At 46.3% G+C, this 21,025-nt stretch overlaps 1 protein-coding gene across 1 annotated transcript in view; it reads left to right on the top strand.

Annotated features, from left to right (window-relative positions):
* The first annotated feature begins 6,448 nt into the window (after positions 1-6,448).
* Positions 6,449-21,025, top strand: part of LOC129833001 (rho GTPase-activating protein 23-like) — a 100,248-nt gene continuing 85,671 nt past the window's right edge. Inside the window, exon 1 of the mRNA XM_055897206.1 lies at positions 6,449-6,900. Coding sequence (XP_055753181.1) covers positions 6,892-6,900 — 9 coding nt within the window. The 5' untranslated portion in view covers positions 6,449-6,891. The remainder of the gene's footprint in view (positions 6,901-21,025) is intronic.

Raw genomic sequence — 21,025 nt, 5'->3', positions numbered from 1 at the left:
TCAACTGATAATTTAGAACAGTAACGCTTCCGTTTAATTGAACGTTGCGCACCGTTTTGTCGTACTAAACGCAGCCCTGAATAGACGTTTGCGTTCAATCCCTTGATCCTCTCCTGGGCGTGCTGTACCCCATCCCACTTTATGCACCATCACATTTTTAACAATTGCTGCCTAAAATGCTGTGGTACCTGCTTGCTGTGGCGCTTACTAACACAATGGTCGTGTTCCCCTGCTCAGACGTTGCATGAATCAACCAATGGTTGCGTGCCACGTCATCGACTGTGCTATCGACTGACAGATTCCTATAACATGTGATGTGGTTAGCTGATACGTAAAATACCTATCCAGGCTTCATAAGATCTGGCAGGAGTCAGCAACACCTGGGCAGAGGAACTCGCCCAGTAGGAGAGGTTGTGGTAGACCTGAGCCATCACAGGTGAGTTCACAGCTCTTTCACTCTGGGTATCGATATCAATGACCCCCCCCCCCCCTTCAAAAGGACCATCAATACCCAGAGTTTTACAAGACTATTTAGATAATCAACTGGGCATTTCAACAGCCTGGCCCTCATTATAGACCTGGACATAAATTGTTTTACCTGGCCACTGTTTCAAATGCTAACTTTTTAGCATTTGTGGCACAAAGTCAATAGTAGAGGACGTTAGCATTTTTGCGCTTCATGTCCACATCATCCTAAAGTGTTAAAGTATTGTAGCGATCCGCGCTATATGAGCGACATTATATCTCCGACCAAGTGGGTTAACCCTATTGGCCCGATGCGTAGGATGTTTACGTTTCACGCCAGCAACCCAGATTCACTTCCTTGCCTCGTAGTTTGCTACACTGGTGTCAGAAGTGGGATAGCGGGCATGTTAGGGGACTGACTAGTTGAAGCATGGGGACTTGCTTTCCTGTTCGGAAAGGGGCAGTGTAGGGATCCTCCCTATATGAACCATGTTACAATTCTCACAACGTGGATTAACGTTATTGGCACGATGTACAGGGTGCTTACCTTTCACGCTAGCGACCCGGGTTCACTCCACAGCCCTGCTGTTTGCCTCAGTATCTAAACATTTATTGTGTAACTCAACAAAGTTACTTATAGACGATAAAGTGTGGATTGCTGTGATACCTTGTCCAAAGACTGCTTACAAGATAAGGAAACCAATATGTAATTTTATCATATGGGTGAACTATCCCTTTAATGTTATTTAGGCTATCCAGTTCTCGAAGAAAATCATGTTTCAACTTTTTTAACAAACAATAAGCACATTTATCATCCCCTTCTCCCACCCACTTATCCCCCTCTCATCCCCCATTCCCTCATCTGTCCGTTTTAATGGCATTGGCACTCAAGGCTTATCAGAACTGGTTCTCACAGACAGACAGACAGACAGACAGACAATACATAATAGCAGTATACTCTAGATGATATACGGTCCTCAAAATCCAAATTTGGACCTCGAAGCCAGTTCTACTGCTTCTTTTCATTCTTCCCCTCTAATTTTGGACTGGTTTAGATCTGGGACACCATATGGGTGCAATTCATTATCAGTTAAAGAGAAAACCAGCAGTATTCCGGACCTCATAGGCCAGGGTCTGGGAATGAGGGATTATCACTCAACGGGTGGGATACATCCCAATAGTCTTATAGTGGCCTTCTCTCTTTGTCTCCTCTCCTTCATTTGTACTGATCTGAAAACACAGGACAGGTAGCATCAACATGGTGGATGGGAATTTGTTCTCACCTATCTCGGTATTTCACACAGGCATTGTATGAGCTGAGATGCTGCACAGTTAATGACGACAGATCCTGCCACGTAGGCAGTGCAACTGTTATTTGGGGTGCTGGCGACATCTTGTGGTTGGCTCATGTAAATCCAATCGCAACCGCAATATAAACACAATATGTAAAGTGTTGGTCTCATGTTTCATGAGCTGAAATAAAAGATCACAGAAATTCATAAGAATTTCACATGAAATTTACTCCACCAATCAGGCCTTTATTGTAGAGTGGCCAGATGGAAGCCACTCCTCAGTAAAAGGCACGACAGCCCAATTTGAGTTTTCCAAAAGGCACCTAAAGGAGAAACAAGATTTTCTGGTCTGATTAAACCAAGATTGAACTCTTTGGCCTGAATGCCAAGCGTCACATCTGGAGGAAACCTGGCACCCTCCCTACGGTGAAGCATGGTGGTGGCAGCATGCTGTGGGGATGTTTTTCAGCGGCAGGGACTGGGAGACTCGTCAGGATCGAGGGAAAGATGAACAGAGCAAAGTTCAGAGCACTCAGGACCTCGGACTGGGATGAAGGTTCACCTTCCAACAGGACAACGACTCTAAGCACACAGCCAAGACAGCGCGGGAGTGGAAAATATATTCTATATTTGAGATTTTTCAAAGTAGCCACCCTTTGCCTTGACGACAGCTTTGCACACTCTTGGCATTCTTTCAACCAGCTTCACCTGGAATGCTTTCCCAACAGTCTTGAAGGAGTTCCCACATATACTGAGCACTTGTTGGCTGCTTTTACTTCACAAATCGGTCCAACTCATCCCAAACCATTTCAATTGGGTTGAGGTCGGGTGATTGTGGAGGCCAGGTCATCTGATGCAGCACTCCATCACTTCTTGGTCAAATAGCCCTTACACAGCCTGGAGGTGTGTTGAGTCATTGTTCTGTTGAAAAACAAATGCTAGTCCCACTAAGTGCAAACCAGATGAGGAAGGCGCAAAATGCTGTGGTAGCCATGCTGGTTAAGTGTGCCTTGAATTCTAAATAAATCACAGACCGTGTCACCAGCAAAGCACCATCACACCACCTCCTCCATGCTTCACGGTGGGAACCACACATGCGGAGAACCTCGGTTCACCTACTCTGCGTCTCGAAAGACACAACGGTTAGAACCAAAAATCTCAAATTTGGACTCATCAGACCAAAGGACAGATTTCCACTGGTATAATGTCCATTGCTCATGTTTCTTGGCCCAAGCAAGTCTATTCTTATTATTGGTGTCCTTTAGTAGTGGCTTCCTTGCAGCAATTCGACCATGAAGGCCTGATTCATGCAGTCTCCTTTGAACAGTTAATGTTGAGATGTGTCTGTGAAACATTTATTTGGGCTGCAATCTGAGGTGCAATTAAATCCAAAGAACTTATCCTCTGTAGCAGAGGTAACTCTGGGATTTCTTTCCTGTGGCGGTCCTCATTGAGAGCCAGTTTCATCATAGCGCTTGACGATTTTTGCGGCTGCAAATTTTTTTTCCTGATCGACTGACCTTCCTGTCTTAAAGTAATGATGGACTGTCGTTTCTCTTCTTTTGTTTGACCTATTCTTGCCATAATCTGTATACCAACCCTACGTTGTCACAACACAACTGATTGGTTCAAATGCATTAAGAAGGAAAGAAATTCCACAAATTAACTTTTAACCAGACACACCTGTTAATTGAAATGCATTCCAGGTGACTACCTCGTGAAGCTGGTAGAGAGAATGCCAAGAGTGTGCAAAGCTGTCACCAAGGCAAAGGGTGGCTACATTGAAGAATCTCAAATATAAAATCTATTTTGATTTGTTTAACACTTTTTTTGGTGACCACATGATATGTGTTATTTCATAGTTTTGTTTTAATGTAGAAAATAGTAAAGATAAAGAAAAATTCATGAATGAATAGGTGTGTCCAAACTTTTGACTTGTACTGCATGTAAATGTGATATTTCATTTTTTTCGGGATATATATATATAAATGTGCGCAAATTTCTAAAAACATGTTTTTGATTCGTCATTATGGGGTATTGTGTGCAGATTGATGAGGGGAAAAAACGATATAATCAATTTTAGAATAAGGCTGTAACGTAACAAAATGTGGAAAAAGTCAAGTAGAGTTCAAATTCATGTATTGGCCTAGCATGACAATGACACCCAAGATGATAATACCATATTTGGATACATTTCAAATGCAATGTTAAACCAGGATGTATATTCAGATACTGCAGAAATTCGGTAGATTGGGCTTTTTATGTCAACAGCCCGAATTATAGGCCCATACAAAAACAATTGAGTTCAACATTCACCACCTAGACAGGTTTAATGCAATACCCAAAGTATCCAGTAGGTGTCCCGCTCTACTCAGATAATACATAACCATACACATCAAAGTTAATGTAATCATAGATAATTATTCCATGATAATACTGCGTCTGTTAGAGCCAATTGAAAACTATGAGTATGTCGAAGAGGTCTAGGAAGACCAAAATTCCTCTGCTCCGATGCCATATTTTTCTACTGTATTCCATCTTTTGATTTGTGGTAACATTATTGCTTAATGGCATTGGTGCTTCTATTTCACAATTTGAACACATTCATAACATAATTAACTCTTGTTGAATAAAGGCAATATTATCTTGGCTGTTGTAGCTCTAATTTTATCCGTCTATTCAACAGATGATGGTGACTGTCAGAAATCACCCCACAGGACTGAGAGCACCAGAGTCTCTAGAATCTTCATCCCTAATTTTACACAAGTTCAATCAGTTTTAAAGACTGTATTATTGCATATTAAGGGGGTATAATACATTTACATACGATTATAATCTTGCCTATTTATTTGCTTTTTTTCTGGATGGTCTGAACCCCTACTTGCAGCACCACTTTCTTCTTCTCAAACTACATTATCAGCTTTTAGCCCAATAAAGGTACGTTTTTTGCCCTGGTGCCCCCCTCTACCTCCTTCAGCCAGTACTAAAGTTTCCCCCTGATATGTCCATGCCCAGCCAGTCCCACTCTGTCAAATATTCTGCATTCCACCGCTGATAATATAATCTACCACTCTCACTGCAACAATACCCCTGCTGTTCTATCTTAGAGAAGAGTTCTATCTTAGAGAAGGCGGTAGCTCACACATACATACATACATACATACACACACACACACACACACACACACACACACACACACACACACACTTCTCAGTTCAAACAGGAATATTGGAATGACAAGATCAAATGAAATTGCGGCTCTCCGAACACTGTCGACGTTGTTCGTTAGGATAAAGAAGGTATAGAGAGAGAAGCATTACTGACAATCCACCCTTCCATACAAAGACAAATAACCAAGACGAATAGAAAGTAGGCCACATATTTTTTAAATGCTGTTTGATGCCCCCAAACGTTGTCTCCCCCACTCTCGCCCCCTAGTCCCCTCGGCTCACCCCTAGCTAGCATAATATCTATCACACAGTAACCCAGGCAGCAGGTCACAGCTATGTTACGTGTCAGTTGAATCAGAATAAGCCAGAACAGGTGCCGTTTTGTTTTTCAGATGTGGACAGACCGTGGATTCCCCCTGCTTACCAGATTAGCCCATGGTGTTTTTATGTGTAGGATGATTGAGTGGGCTATACATGTGTTTCATGCAGTGTTGTGGCTGATATAGAAAATGTGGAGTTTGGCATACAAATTGATTGAATGATGGTATTTATGCATGGTATGATCACAATGGCCCCCGTGGCATTGAGAGAGAGAACTTTTGTTCATTCGGTTTAATTATATATATTTTTTAATTGTGTATCTCACTTTTGTTTATTATCTACTTCACTTGCTTTGGCGATGTTAACATGTGTCTCCCATGCCTATAAAGCCCTTGAATTGAATTGAGCGAAAAGGGTGAGGGGTGGGGGATATAGCAGCAAGGGGAAAAGGAGGAGGGAGGAGTAATACAATAGAGGAGAAGAGGGAAGGGGAGGGAGATAGACAGAGGATAGACAGAAAAAGAAGTGGAGAAGAAAGGAGAGCGAGAGAGAGAGAGCGCGTTTGTGTTTAAGTTTAGCCATAGCCTTCAGTGAGTTGTCCAGTTCCTGTTGTTGAGGGGTGGGGGGGGGGGAAACTATGGAAGATGTGTTTTTCCTGACTGACCAAGAATGACCGTGTGTGCCTCTGTGTTTACGTGTTTGTGTATATTCACATGTCCTGCAGGTAGACAAACAGTTGACCCTTACTCCCTATATCACTTTCCCTGTCTGTATGTGGCAATGCATCACTAAACATTTCTGAGGGAAGCACCATGGAAAACATGCATTCCTTAAAGGGGCACAGGGATCCCTGTAGCCCTCCCCTGCTCTCCCCTTTCGCCCAATCACAGTACCAGGACTACATGTCCCAACATGCTCCCCCCTTGCAGTGGGTCATACATCCTGCCAATGGTTTTGTACCAGGAGAACTCTGGTTGGTGTATTCTATGGCAACTTTGGTTTTCACAGAGGCATTAGCTGGACAGCTGGCAGAGGGTCCCTCAGACCTATACCGGGAGTCACATGGTCTGGCCCGACCAACCCCTTTCCTCACTCCTCTCTCGCCCCCCTCCCTTCTACTCTCTCATTTGCTCATTCTGGCTCTGTGTCGCTACAGCGAGAGGGGGAGGGGAGGAGGGAAGTGGAGAGAAAGAGGAGGGAGGGAAGAGGAGGAAGGGGGCAGCAACAGAGGGGGAGTCGAGGCGAGTGAAAGAGAGAAAGAGAGCGGGAGACCTCTCCCTGTGCAATTCTGCTATCAGTGAGAGAGGTGAAGATTCCACACACGCCCTGTTTCCCACTGCAGCTCCACGGAAACAAGCAGAACGACAGAAGACAGAGGAAGGACAGGAGAGGAGCGACTGGCAGGATAAACACAGGCTGTCAGAGCCACAGAGAGGAGGGAGAAGGAGCGAGGTATAGACAGGGAGAATCATGCCTCTCCAGAGGGTCGCAGCCGCCCGCTGCTTGGCTGCCTTGCCTATTTGAGGAGAGGAGGATCGCAGTTGGGAATACTGAGCCAAGAACGCCGAAGGAGAGCCAAGGAGACGCCGGTGATTCTGTACCATGAGCGGGAACAGGAGGAGGGAGGAGGCTCGCTGAAAACATGGACCAGGTGAGGAGAGGAAGGGAGGGAGGAGCAGAGGGACAGGGAAACGCCGCGTAGTACCTACACACACAATACACATACCTTACACACACTAAACACACAGTAGACCCTCTGATTCATTCATAACATCCACCACCCCACCTATTTCCGTCCCAACACCCCCGGCCACCGGGTAAAAACAAACAGCACAGCATGCTTCTTCTCTGCCGCTACTACCATATCTGATCCCCCCCTGATACTGCTGCCGGTCTCCGTCAGGCTGAGGGGCGGCTGGGTGCCGTGCCGGGGGGAGGGAGCCACCGGGTGTGCCTGTCGTCAAACAGCCACCACCAGAAACCAGGCCTCTAGAGGGTTGACAATACCACTCAATACTATGTATTTTTCTCCCAGATTTGTACTGTGCTCAACAATACACAGGAGAGAGATGACTTGCTTTGGTAATGTAAACATATGTTTGCCGTGCCAATGAAGCCCCTTTGGATTGAACTGGAGGGAGAGAGACAGGGGTGGGGCTGTGGTTAAGCAGGCATCCTTGATGATCTCTCTTAACCAGATCCCTGTAATTAGCACCGTGTCACATTATCAGTTAGCACGGAGGGGATGGCAGCGCTAATCAGGGCTTGACTACGGTTGTATGCGTCACTGTGTGTGTAACCCATTGACTTTAAGGAGGGTGTCACGGTGAGGACGCCATGCAACAGGGCTCTCTGGGGAGGATGCGCAGACAGAGTGGAGTAGAGAGGAGCTGGATAGAGATGAGCAAACGCTCTCTCTGAGCTATCCAACCAGGACCACAAGTTCACTCATAAAAAGAGTTTACTCACCGGTGTGTACTTGTTCTCCTATATGATCAGGACCCCGATGTCCTAACAATTCACCCGAATGTCCTGGAAAGGTAGGAGAACTATAACCTTCCTGGAAAAGTCAGGACTTTTTTTCAGGTTCTGAATTTGTTCAAATGCTATTTTAAGCTTAAGGGTTACGTTTAGCGGTGAGGGTTTTGGAGGCTAGGGTTAGGTGACGGGGTAGGGTTACGGAAAATATGATTTTTAACGGTTAAACATTTTTGACACCCAAAAAAGTCCTACAATTTCACGAAAACAAAGGTGTGTGTGTGTGTGTCATGTATGAGGGGCTGTGAGTGGGTCATTCATAGAAAAAAATTCTAGTAATTCTTTCTATGGGGTCATCATGGTACATGCATGGTCTGTGACGGTGTGTTTCTATCTGTGTCAGCGGCCCTATGACAGTTTGTATGTCATCAGCCTGCTACGTGTCTGTGCATCACCTGTTCCTGTGCTCTCTCCGCTTGTTTGCCTTCTAATCCATAGGGATGGTGTGAGAATGAGACATAGGGAGAAACCACTTCATTATTCTATAGGATAGCATAGTACAACGTGTGGTTGTGTAATTATTGGTGTCCAATGTTTACATTTCAATGTTGCAAATGTCTAGATGTGTGCGCAAACATATATGTAAGCAATAAGGCCCGAGGGGGTGTGGTATACGGCTAATGTAGCCTAGTGGTTAGAGCGTTGGACTAGTAACCGAAAGGTTGCAAGATCGAACCCCCGAGCTGACAAGGTAAAAATCAGTCGTTCTGCCCCTGAGCAAGGCAGTTAACCCACTGTTCCTAGGCCGTCGTTGAAAATAAGAATTTGTTCTTAACTGACTTGCCTAGTTAAATAAATGTAAAATAAATATACCACGGCTAAGGGCTGTTCATATGCACGACGCAACGCGGAGTGCCTGGATACAGCCCTTAGCCGTGGTATATTAGCCATATACCATAAATCCTTGAGGCGCCTTAATGCTATTATAAACTGGTTACAAACATAATTCAAAATAAATGTTTTGTCATAGCCATGGTATATGGTCTCAAATACCACAGCTTTCAGCCAATCAGCATTATGGGCTCGAAACACCCAGTTTATAAAAGTCCATAAATACATGTTTGTAGGCCACATGTCATATACACTGAGTGTACAAAACATTATCAACACCTGCTCTTTCCATGACATACGCTGACCAGGTGAAAGCTATGATCCCTTATTGATGCCACTTGTTAAATCCACTTCAGTCAGTGTAGATGAAGGTAAGGAGACAGGTTAAAGAAGGATTTTTAAGCTATGAGACAATTGAGACATTGAGGTATGTGTGCCATTCAGAGATTGAATAGGCAAGACAAAAGATTAAAGTGCCTTTTGAATGGGTTATGGTAGTCTGTGCCAGGGGCACTGGTTTGTGTCAAGAACTGTAACACTGCTGGGATTTTCACGCTAAACAGTTTCCCGTGTGTATCAAGAATGGTCCACCACCCAAAGGACATCCAGCCAATTTGATACAACTGAAGGAAGCATTAGAGTCAACATGGGCCAGCATCCCTGTGGAACGCTTTCGACACCTTGTAGAGTCCATGCCCCGACGAATTGAGGCTGTTCTGAAGGCGAAAGGGGTGCAACTCAATATTAGGAAGGTGTTCTTAATGTTTGGTATGCTCAGTGTACGCGTGTGGGCTAGATGTGTGATACTATCTTCTCTGCTGGCATTCACACATCTGGAGGCGTTTACATGAGCTGTCGTCTGTTTTCCTCCACACCTTAATGACCTGAGGGTGGATGCAGCAGTAGAGATCAGGGAAAGGTCCACCTATGACCCAGCCTTTACCTTGCCATCAGGTAGCCTCCATCACCCCATTAGGGCTTACAGTAGAGTCACCGCATACACTTCTATGGCCCTGTCCAGTTGGGGCCTGTGCTTGGCTGAGGTTGATGAGACTGATGTTAGGTTGGACACTAGTCTGGTTGTATCTAATGTAAGGCTGGACTCTGTAGTCTGGTGGTATCTGATGTTAGGCTGGACTCTGTAGTCTGGTTGTATCTGATGTTAGGCTGGACTCTGTAGTCTGGTTGTATCTGATGTTAGGCTGGACTCTGTAGTCTGGTTGTATCTGATGTTAGGCTGGACTCTGTAGTCTGGTTGTATCTGATGTTAGGCTGGACTCTGTAGTCTGCTTGTATCTGATGTTAGGCTGGACTCTGTAGTCTGGTTGTATCTGATGTTAGGCTGGACTCTGTAGTCTGGTTGTATCTGATGTTAGGCTGGACTCTGTAGTCTGGTTGTATCTGATGTTAGGCTGGACTCTGTAGTCTGGTTGTATCTGATGTTAGGCTGGACTCTGTAGTCTGGTTGTATCTGATGTTAGGCTGGGCTCTGTAGTCTGGTTGTTTCTAATGTTAGGCTGGACTCTGTAGTCTGGTTGTATCTGATGTTAGGCTGGACTCTGTAGTCTGGTTGTATCTGATGTTAGGCTGGACTCTGTAGTCTGGTTGTATCTGATGTTAGGCTGGACTCTGTAGTCTGGTTGTATCTGATGTTAGGCTGGGCTCTGTAGTCTGGTTGTATCTAATGTTAGGCTGGACTCTAGTCTGGTTGTATCTGATGTTAGGCTGAACTATGTAGTCTGGTTGTTTCTGATGTTAGGCTGGACTCTAGTCTGGTTGTATCTGATGTTAGGCTGAACTCTGTAGTCTGGTTGTATCTGATGTTAGGCTGAACTATGTAGTCTGGTTGTATCTGATGTTAGGCTGGACTCTGTACTCTGGTTGTATCTGATGTTAGGCTGGACTCTTTAGTCTGGTTTAATCGGACGTTAGTCTGAACTCTGTAGTCTGGTTGTATCTGATGTTAGACTGGACTCTGTAGTCTGGTTGTATCTGATGTTAGGCTGGACACTGTAGTCTGGTTTATCTGATGTTAGGCTGGACTCTGTAGTCTGGTTGTATCTGATGTTAGACTGGACTCTGTAGTCTGGTTGTATCTGATGTTAGGCTGGACACTGTAGTCTGGTTTATCTGATGTTAGGCTGGACACTAGTCTGGTTGTATCTAATGTTAGGCTGGACTCTAGTCTGGTTTATCTGATGTTAGGCTGGACTCTGTAGTCTGGTTGTATCTGATGTTAGGCTGGACTCTGTAGTCTGGTTGTATCTGATGTTAGGCTGGACTCTTTAGTCTGGTTTAATCTGATGTTAGTCTGAACTCTGTAGTCTGGTTGTATCTGATGTTAGACTGGACTCTGTAGTCTGGTTTTATCTGATGTTAGGCTGGACACTGTAGTCTGGTTTATCTGATGTTAGGCTGGACACTGTAGTCTGGTTGTATCTAATGTTAGGCTGGACTCTAGTCTGGTTTATCTGATGTTAGGCTGGACTCTGTAGTCTGGTTGTATCTGATGTTAGGCTGGACTCTGTAGTCTGGTTGTATCTGATGTTAGGCTGGACTCTTTAGTCTGGTTTAATCTGATGTTAATCTGAACTCTGTAGTCTGGTTTAATCTGATGTTAGTCTGAACTCTGTAGTCTGGTTGTATCTGATGTTAGACTGGACTCTGTAGTCTGGTTTTATCTGATGTTAGGCTGGACACTGTAGTCTGGTTTATCTGATGTTAGGCTGGACACTGTAGTCTGGTTGTATCTAATGTTAGGCTGGACTCTAGTCTGGTTTATCTGATGTTAGGCTGGACACTGTAGTCTGGTTGTATCTAATGTTAGGCTGGACTCTGTAGTCTGGTTTATCTGATGTTAGGCTGGACACTGTAGTCTGGTTTATCTGATGTTAGGCTGGACACTGTAGTCTGGTTATATCTGATGTTAGGCTGGACACTGTAATATGGTTGAATCAATCAATCAATCAATCAATCAATCAATCACATTTATTTATAAAGCCCTTCCTACATCAGCTGATGTCACAAAGTGCTGTACAGAAACCCAGCCTAAAACCCCAAACAGCAAGCAATGTAGATGTAGAAGCACAGTGGCTAGGAGAAACTCCCTAGAAAGGCCTAGGAAGAAACCTAGAGAGGAACCAGGCTATGAGGGGTGGCGAGTCCTCTTCTGGCTGTGCCGGGTGGAGATTATAACAGAACATGGCCAAGATGTTCAAATGTTCATAGATGACCAGCAGGGTCAAATAATAATAATAATCACAGTGATTGTAGAGTGTTCAACAGGTCAGCACCTCGGGAGTAAATGTCAGTTGGCTTTTCATAGTCGATCACTCAGAGTATCTCTACCGCTCCTGCTGTCTCTAGAGAGTTGAAGACAGCAGGTCTGGGACAGGTAGCACATCCGGGGAACAGGTCAGGGTTCCATAGCCGCAGGCAGAACAGTTGAACCTGGAGCAGCAGCACAACCAGGTGGACTGGAGACAGCAAGGAGTCATCAAGCCAGGTAGTCCTGAGGCATGGTCCTAAGGCTTAGGTCCTCAGAGAGAGAGAAAGAAAGAAAGAAGGAGAGAAAGAGAAAGAATTAGAGAGAGCATACTTAAATTCACACAGGACACCCGGATAAGACAGGATAAATACTCCAGATATAACAGACTGACCCTAGCCCCCGACACATAAACTACTGCAGCATAAATACTGGAGGCTGAGACAGGAGGGGTCGGGAGACACTGTGGCCCCGTCCGACGATACCCCCGGACAGGGCCAAACAGGCAGGATATAACCCCACCCACTTTGCCAAAGCACATCCGCCATACCACTAGAGGGATATCTTCAACCACCAACCTACTATCCTGAGACAAGGCCGAGTATAGCCCACAAAGATCTCCCCCACGGCACAACCCAAGGGGGGGCGCCAACCTGGACAGGAAGATCACGTCAGTGACTCAACCCACTCAAGTGACGCACCCCTCCTAGGGACGGCATGGAAGAGCACCAGTAAGCCAGTGACTCAGCCCCTGTAATAGGGCTTGAGGCAGAGAATCCCAGTGGAGAGAGGGGAACCGGCCAGGCAGAGACAGCAAGGGTGGTTCGTTGCTCCAGTGCCTTTCCATTCACCTTCACACTCCTGGGCCAGACTACACTCAATCATAGGACCTACTGAAGAGATGAGTCTTCAATAAAGACTTAAAGGTTGAGACCGAGTTTGCGTCTCTCACATGGGTAGGCAGACCATTCCATAAAAATGGAGCTCTATAGGAGAAAGCCCTGCCTCCAACTGTTTGCTTAGAAATTCTAGGGACAGTAAGGAGGCCTGCGTCTTGTGACCGTAGCGTACGTGTAGGTATGTACGGCAGGACCAAATCGGAAAGATAGGTAGGAGCAAGCCCATGTAATGGTTTGTAGGTTAGCAGTAAAACCTTGAACCTTGTATCTAATGTTAGGCTGTATTCTGGTTGTATCTGATGTTAGGCTGGAGGCAGCCCAGGGACGCAGCAGACTAGCTGCTAGGACCTGAAAGGGTGCTGAATGAGTAGGAGGAGAGGAAAGCTGTCTGGGAGATGGCAAGGAGCACAGGCACAAGTCCCTTCTCTTCTCTCCCCCAGACAGTGTATCCCCTGGTCATTGATGACCTCATCCCCCATTCTACCCCTCCTCTCCCGAGGTGGTGTGTGTCTGGTTGTAAACAACATGTTTTAGGGTGGCTACTCTTCACCCCCTCCCCACGTCAGGGTGAATGATTTATAGGGACCGCTGGGGGACAACTGCTCTGCGTTTCAAATGGCACCATATTCCTTTTATAGTGCACTATTTTTGACCCAAACCCGTTGGATCCTGGTTAAAAGTAGTGCACTATAAAGGGAATAGGATGCCATTTGGGACTTACATGCCCATCCTGTCAGTCTGCCAAGGTGACGCCAGCCCCCCACTCTAGTAGAGGTGACATCATCACTACCTGCCAGCATCCGTGTATGTGTGTGCGTGAGAGCGTCCGATTTAATTGTGTGTGTGTGTGTGTGTGTGTGTTTGTGTGTGTGTGCGCGCACGTGTGTTCCATTTGTTAGCCTAGTTTCTCATTTCAGAGATTGGCCTGGGGCAATCACACAGCGTGCTTCTGTACTGTGTCCCACGCAGCAGAGAGAGCTTCTCGCTTTGGGGTCATACCACTTTACATGTACAACAGCAGAGCTTAGTTCTACAGTGTTTGCATCAGTGGCTGGGGGTAGCTTACACTACCACGGTGCAGCAAACAGGAAACAATACTATTTATAAGAGTCTAAACTGAGAAATGCTGACATGACATGGCCTTGGTGCGGAGCTCGGCTCTGATGTCATTGTCATGGATAGTCTGTTTTTTGATGTAATTCAATGATGTGTCAATTCTATTTCTACATTCTATTTGTACTTTTCTTTGTGATGGGCTGTCTCTTCAGTTGCATGGGTGTGGACTCTTTGAGATGACAGTGGACATTATTAGTGTTTACTGTTGGTTTCTTTTTCTGTTTCTCTCTCTTACACACACACACACACCACACACCACACACCACACACACACACACACACACACACACACACACACACACACACACACACACACACACACACACACACACACACACAGAGTCACGTTCTGACCTTTATTTTCCCTTGTTTTGTCTTTATTTAGTATGGTCAGGGCGTGAGTTGGGGTGGGCAGTCTATGTTATTTGTTTCTATGTTTAGGTTTGTTCATTTAGCCTGATATGGTTCTCAATCAGAGGCAGGTGTTTTGCATTGTCTCTGATTGGGAGCCATATTTAGGTTGCCTGTTTTCACTGTTGGTTTGTGGGTGTTTGTCTTCCGTGTCAGTGTTTGTGCCACACGGGACTGTTGTTCGGTTAGATTCTCTTTGTTATTTTGTTTTGTGTAGTGTTCAGTTTTTTATAATAAAACATGGACACTTACCACTCTGCGTTTTGGTCCGATCCCTGCTACACCTCCTCTTCAGATGAAGAGGAGGAAATCAGCCGTTAAACACACACACACACACAGGTATACACACACACACGTACACACATTTCCATGAGTGAGTGATAAGGAGGGTAGTGGCCCACAGAGGGACAGGAAGAGGCTGGTTATGTAAAGAGTGTGTGTGAACAGATCGAGGACAGGCAGCGGTGAAGGGCTAGTGCAACACTCCTCCCTCCCCGGCAGGAGGAGACGTATCTGTGTTTGATGTTTTGCCCTGAGAGCAGGGGCCGTACAGGACACTTTACCCCATACGCATATCTCGTCGGTGCTCCTCGGTAAGTGTGTGTGTGTCTGTATGCATTAGTGTAATGTGTACTCTCTTCACTCTGCACGCTCTGCACTGAGGATGAGAACCCTGCCTGGGGGCACGCGGCTGCACAGCCAGACCCACTGTAATGCACCATTGGTAGGGAGAACCAGGCAGGCAGGGCAATCAATAGTCATTTAGGGAGACCTCAGTGAACCCTGTGGGCTCTGCTCAGCTCCGCTCAGGTCTGATCAGGGCTGTGGCTGTGCATGTCAATCCCAGCTCCACCTGCCCTCAGAGTTGGAGCTGGTTCAGGCTGCTCGTAGGCTATAACAGCCTCCGCTCTTCTGGGAAGGCTTTCCACCAGATGTTGGAACATTGCTGCGGGGACTTGCTTCCATTCAGTCCCGAGCATTATTGAGGTCGGGCACCGATGTTGGGCAATTAGGCGTTGCTCGTAGTTGGCGTTCCAATTCATCCCAAAGGTGTTCGATGGGGTTGAGGTTCTGCACAAAGCTCTGTGCTGGCCAGTCAAGTTCTTTCACACCGATCTCGAAAGACCATTTCTGCATGTATCTCGCTTTGTGCACGGGGGCATTGTCATGCTGAAACAGGAAAGGGCCTTCCCCAAACTGTTGCCACGAAGTTGGAAGCACAGAATCATCTAGAATGTCATTGTATGCTTTAGCGTTAAGGTTTCCCTTCACTGGAACTAAGGGGCCTAGCCCGAACCATGGAAAACAGCCCCAGACCATTATTGCTCCTCCACCAAACTTTACAGTTAGCACTATGCATTTGGGAACCCCGATTCGTCCGTCGGACTGCCAGATGGTGAAAAGTGATTCATCACTCCAGAGAACACGTTTCCACTGCTCCAGAGTCAGACTCCAGCCGACGCTTGGTATTGCGCATGGTGATCTTAGGCTTGTGTGCGGCTGCTCGGCCATGGAAACCCATTTCATGAAGCTCACGACCCAAATAATTGTGCTGACGTTGTTTCCAGAGGCAATGTGGTGAGTGTTGCAACTGAGGACAGATGATTTTTACGCACTACACGGTGTGAGCTTGTGTGACCTATCACTTCGCAGCTGAGCCGTTGTTGCTCCTAGACGTTTCCACTTCACAATACAGCACTTACAGTTGACCATGGCAGCTCTAGCAGGGCGGAACTTTGACGAACTGACTTGTTGGAAAGGTGGCATCCCATGTCGGTGTCACGTTGAAAGTCACTGAGCTCGTCAGTAACTCCTTTTTACTGCCAATGTTTGTCTATGGAGATTGCATGGCTACGTGCTCGATTTTATACACGGGTGTGGCTGAAGTAGCCACTAATCCACTAATTTGAAGGAGTGTCCACATACTTTTGTGTGTGTATGTGCATGAGCCAGTTGCAAACACTCCTATGCTCTCCTACTCCTATGTTCTGTATATACATGGACTGTAATGTATGAAGACCCACACCATCATATAAACAAGACTGAGGCTCTGTAAAGGACATACAGGACATACAGTATGTCCTTTACAGAGCCTCCGTCTTGTTCATAAGATGGTGTGGGTCTTCATACATTACATTCCAGTTAAGCACAGATAGAGAATGTGGCTAGGGTGTAGGGAGGGAGTTCCCTCCTGGCCCAGGTACTGTTATTGCTGTGCCACTATGGATACACTAAGGGGGCGTCCCAAATGCCACCCTATTCCCAACATAGTGGAGTCCATCGGGCTCTGGTCAAAGGTAGTGCACTATATAGGAAAAAGTGTGCCATTTGGGATGCACCCTAGCTCTGTGTTTACTCCTCTGTCTGTACACCACTCCCTGGAGGCCGGCTCTTAGACACAAGGTGACACGTGTGTGTGTGTGGTTCTGTCTATGTGTGCTGCGGCTCTCTGCCAAAGTTATCTGGCAGATTGTTTTGTCTGTTTCCCATGGATGGAATGCAGTCAGTTTGGAGCTTGGCAGCCAGAGTGAAAGGGGTGAGACTGAGGGAGAGAAGACAAGAGTGGGTAGTTTATAAAAAGATAATAAGCGAGAGCGAAAGAACGAGAGGGGGGGAGAGAGCGAGATAAAGGGAGGGAATGAGTGTGTGTTTTCCACAGTGGAACAGGTGGTCTAATCTGCAGGCAGCCCTACCAGGCACCCCCCCTGTCCCCCCTCACCCGCCCTCCAATCTCTGCAGTGTTAGGAATTCCTCACTCCTCCTTTTGGGCCATAGAGAGAGATGAGTGCTGTTACTGTTCTGGAGTGTGTGTTTTTATAACACAGATATACATTGTGTATAGGCCTATTGTGTGTGTGTGTGTGTGTGTGTGTTAACCGGGCTGGGCTGGAGAGAGCGAGATCAGCCTCAATTCATCGGGGCATGGACTCTACAAGGTGTCAAGCGTTCCACAGGGATGTTGGCCCATGTTGACTCCAATGCTTCCCACAGTTGTGTAGAGTTGGATGGATGTCCTTTGGGTGGTGGACCATTCTTGATACACACGGGAAACTGTTGAGCATGAAAAACCCAGCAGCGTTGCAGTTTTTGACACTCAAACCGCCTGGAACCTACTACCATACCCCATTCAAAGGCACTTCAATATTTTGTCTTGCCCGTTTCCCCTCTGAATGGCACGCATACACAATCCATGTCTCAATTGTCTCAAGGCTTAGAAATCCTTTTAAACCCGTCTCCTCCCCTTCATCTACGCTGATTGAAGTGGATTTAACAGGTGACATCAATAAGGGATCATAGCTATCACCTGGATTCACCTGGTCAGTCTATAACATGGAAAGGACAGGTGTTCCTAATGCTTTGTACACTCGGTGTATATTAATCTAGTGTTGCCGGTGAACAGTGTGCCCTGAGCAGTGTGCTATGTGAAGGATGTCAGTCTGCAATGAGCAGCTGCTGCTTCATTACTGTGATCATTCTTGAGGCCAAGTAGCAGTCCTGTCTTCTCGGAGTGCCAGACAGAGGCACCACAGCTGCATCCTATATCCAAGGTATACATACCACTAACCTCCTGGCCCAATTACTGAACCACTGAAGGCTACCGATGCTCTCATTACCAAGGAAATGGAGATACTTCCTAGAACCAGTGTGTGCTATAGTATTCTTGAAGTTATCTTGAGTATTGTGTGTGTGTGTGTGTGTGTGTGTGTGTGTGTGTGTGTGTGTGTGTGTGTGTGTGTGTGTGTGTGTGTGTGTGTGTGTGTGTGTGTGTGTGTAACTCTGGGCTGCATTGGAGATGGATAAATGTCCACCTGAACTCCTCACTCCTCTCCAGTATGTCTCCTCTCCCTCCATACATCACTATAATGACTCATTAGGCTGACTGTTACACTGGTCCTTTAAGCATGGCTCCAGCTCTGTCTGCTCTGTGCTCTGAACTAGTACATATCTACTGTGTCTTTACAGCTCTGGGTAGCAATTGTACAGATCTAGGATCAGTTTACCCTCCCCAAATCCTAACCATTAGGGGGAAATGCTAAACTGACCCAATATCAATGTTTAGGGGCAACTTTCTTTGTCTTTACATGCTAAGTGCCTACTAGTTACCCTCTCTTTCTGCGCTTCACCAGCCCTGCATGCGCCCTCCGGTGGCCATATGATGAAATGAAATTCATTTCCATGTTGAAGGGATTATTCAACAACAACAAAAATGTTTTATCTTTAACTAGGCAAGTCAGTTAGTAACAAATTCTTATTTGCAATGACGGCCCACCCCGGCCAAACCTGGACGACGCTGGGCCAAGTTTGCGCCAACCTATGGGACTCCCAATCACGGCCGGATGTGATACAGCCTGGATGGATTAGATATTTAGGGGAATTCTCCCTACTGTGCTGTAAAGGAACAGATGGCCTTCCTCTTTATTCATCTCCATGCCAACACAAGGCAGATGTTTATTTATGTGGATTTATTCATTTGAATTTTATTGCCCATTTGTGTTAAATCCAAGATCATTTCTAATCTGTCCCAGAGGGGCTGGATATTTGTTTCAGTGTTGATCACAGCTAGTGGGTGGCTAGGGTAAAGTTCGTCACAAATGAATAAACTGTTGTTACTGAACTGAATGCTAAATACTGCCTGGTTTAACATGCAGAGGGGTCTAGGACTAAGTTGTTTTATGGTCCCTTGTTTCATTCATATAACTGGGTGAGGAGGTGCAATTCGATAGCAGGACAAGCATACAAGATATGGTAAGGATGTGTGTGTTTGGTAGGGGGGAGATATCTCCATGAGATAAGACCCCCTACACCAATCCCCCTCTTGCCTCCCTTCTCCCTTCCCCAAACCCAAGGAGTGAGTCCCTCTTCTAAGCCCCGGTCTAGACAAGCTGTCCCCCTCTGTTATTAGGACAGGGGACACTGGGGAAATGCCAGGATTAGGATCTGATGACCCTCTGACAGAGATACAGTATTTAACACAAATATTCAATTGTTTGTACAGTATAATCCTTCTTCTGCTGTGAAGATGTCTTTACTCCTTGACATTCTGGTTTTCTAAAAATCATATCTGGTCCATATTAGTGGATAGCAGGAAATGGGGTCAGTGGAATGTATTTTATGATTAGGAATGTGAACAGACTATATTTATACTATGGTCAAATCATGACTGTGATATTTCATTTTAGATCCACAGCTACCTAACGGATGTCATTACTCAGCTTGGCACACAGAAATAGAATCGGAAATAGAATCTGACAACCAGAGTGAATAAAACAGGATAGGCAGAAGCAACAGAAACGGTTTACCGTATATGGGTCACTCATCTCTGGGTCCTGAGCAGTGGTATTTCTATAACCTACATTTTGACTCATGACTCCTACATTTATATGCACTTGCATATAGGTCTGAGGGTCAGCAGCGTGAGTAGGTTTTCCATTGTCTCTAGCTCCAGGAAGTAACATCAGAGACGGGAAGCAGAGCGGTGAAGGTAAAAGGGGCAGCAGACATATGTGCCTGTGAAGTGACCGGCAGAGGAAGGAAAGAGGGGACCTACTGGAACTGTGAGCCACTGCCCCCCCCCCCCCCCCCCCCCCCCTCCGTCTGTCTGTCTCCCAGATTGGGGGTAGAGTGCTGGGAAGAGGTGGGGTGGAGACAGGGTGGAGGGTGCAGCATAGCAGGTATGTCTTCTTGCTGAGGAATGTGTACCACTGCCAAGCAGTTATAGCAACAGTTGAATTACCTGGATGTGATGCACGCGTTCCGGCTCAGTACGGGGGCGGGGGTCTCATATTTTCCTTATTATTCACACACGTAAGAAGTAGGAGCCACACTGGAAACAAAGTGGATGTGACTGGGAATTGATTACCGATTGTGACACTTGACACCCCTCTAATCAGCAGCCAGTGTGTGAAGGCCATGTATTTGTGTATCTCAGATAATGGGGAATTGATATGTAGGCTACATTGTGCATTTATACAACCTCAGATTGTGGTGTGTGTGTGTGTACACATTTTCTGGACTAATGCCAATGTGACGTACCTTGGCAGGGGTGTGCCCGTCCACCACGCCCAGTGCAGGGTACACAAGCTGGTGACACTGCTGGAGGCCCTGAACCATGATCCAGTGAGTCACTCTTTCTAGAGTCACAGCGCAGCCGGCCAAACGCCCTCCACAGCCTCAACCTTGACCTTAGCCTCAACTTTAGCCTCAGCCCCAGACACAGTCTCACTCTCAGCTTCAGCTCTGAGTCTAATCTGTCTTTACAGACATACAGTTATTATGTATGTCTGACAGGCGAGTTTCTCATCCATTCTGTCTGGCTGAACAAGCCCGGAGAAGAGTGGAGAGGAAGGAGTGAGATGGGCAGCTGCAGAGAAGAGAGGGATTATAAGGATATGGAGTAAGAAGAGAGGGAGCGAGGGGGCAGAGGGAGGTTAGAGGAACGGTGGAAGAGAGGAGAATGAAGGCAGACAGCTAGAGGAAAAGGGAATGGCAGGGGTGAGGAAAGAGGTTGGGCAGTAGACCAGGGAAAATGGCAAGGGGATGAGGAAAGGGGTTGGGTAGTAGACCAGGGAAAAGGGCAAGGGGATGAGGAAAGAGGTTGGGCAGTAGACCAGGGAAAATGGCAATGGGATGAGGATGGCTGGGGGATGGGTGGAAGGGCACAGGAGTTTGAGGAAATTGTCCAGTAGAAGTGACCTAGTAGGGTCTGGGGGAATGGG

The sequence above is a fragment of the Salvelinus fontinalis genome, chromosome 34 (genome assembly GCF_029448725.1).
Source record: "Salvelinus fontinalis isolate EN_2023a chromosome 34, ASM2944872v1, whole genome shotgun sequence".
In the NCBI taxonomy this organism is placed as follows: Eukaryota; Metazoa; Chordata; class Actinopteri; order Salmoniformes; family Salmonidae; genus Salvelinus; species Salvelinus fontinalis.
The sequence above is the reverse complement of the archived record's forward strand: the minus strand, read 5'-3'. Positions and strand labels throughout refer to the sequence as shown.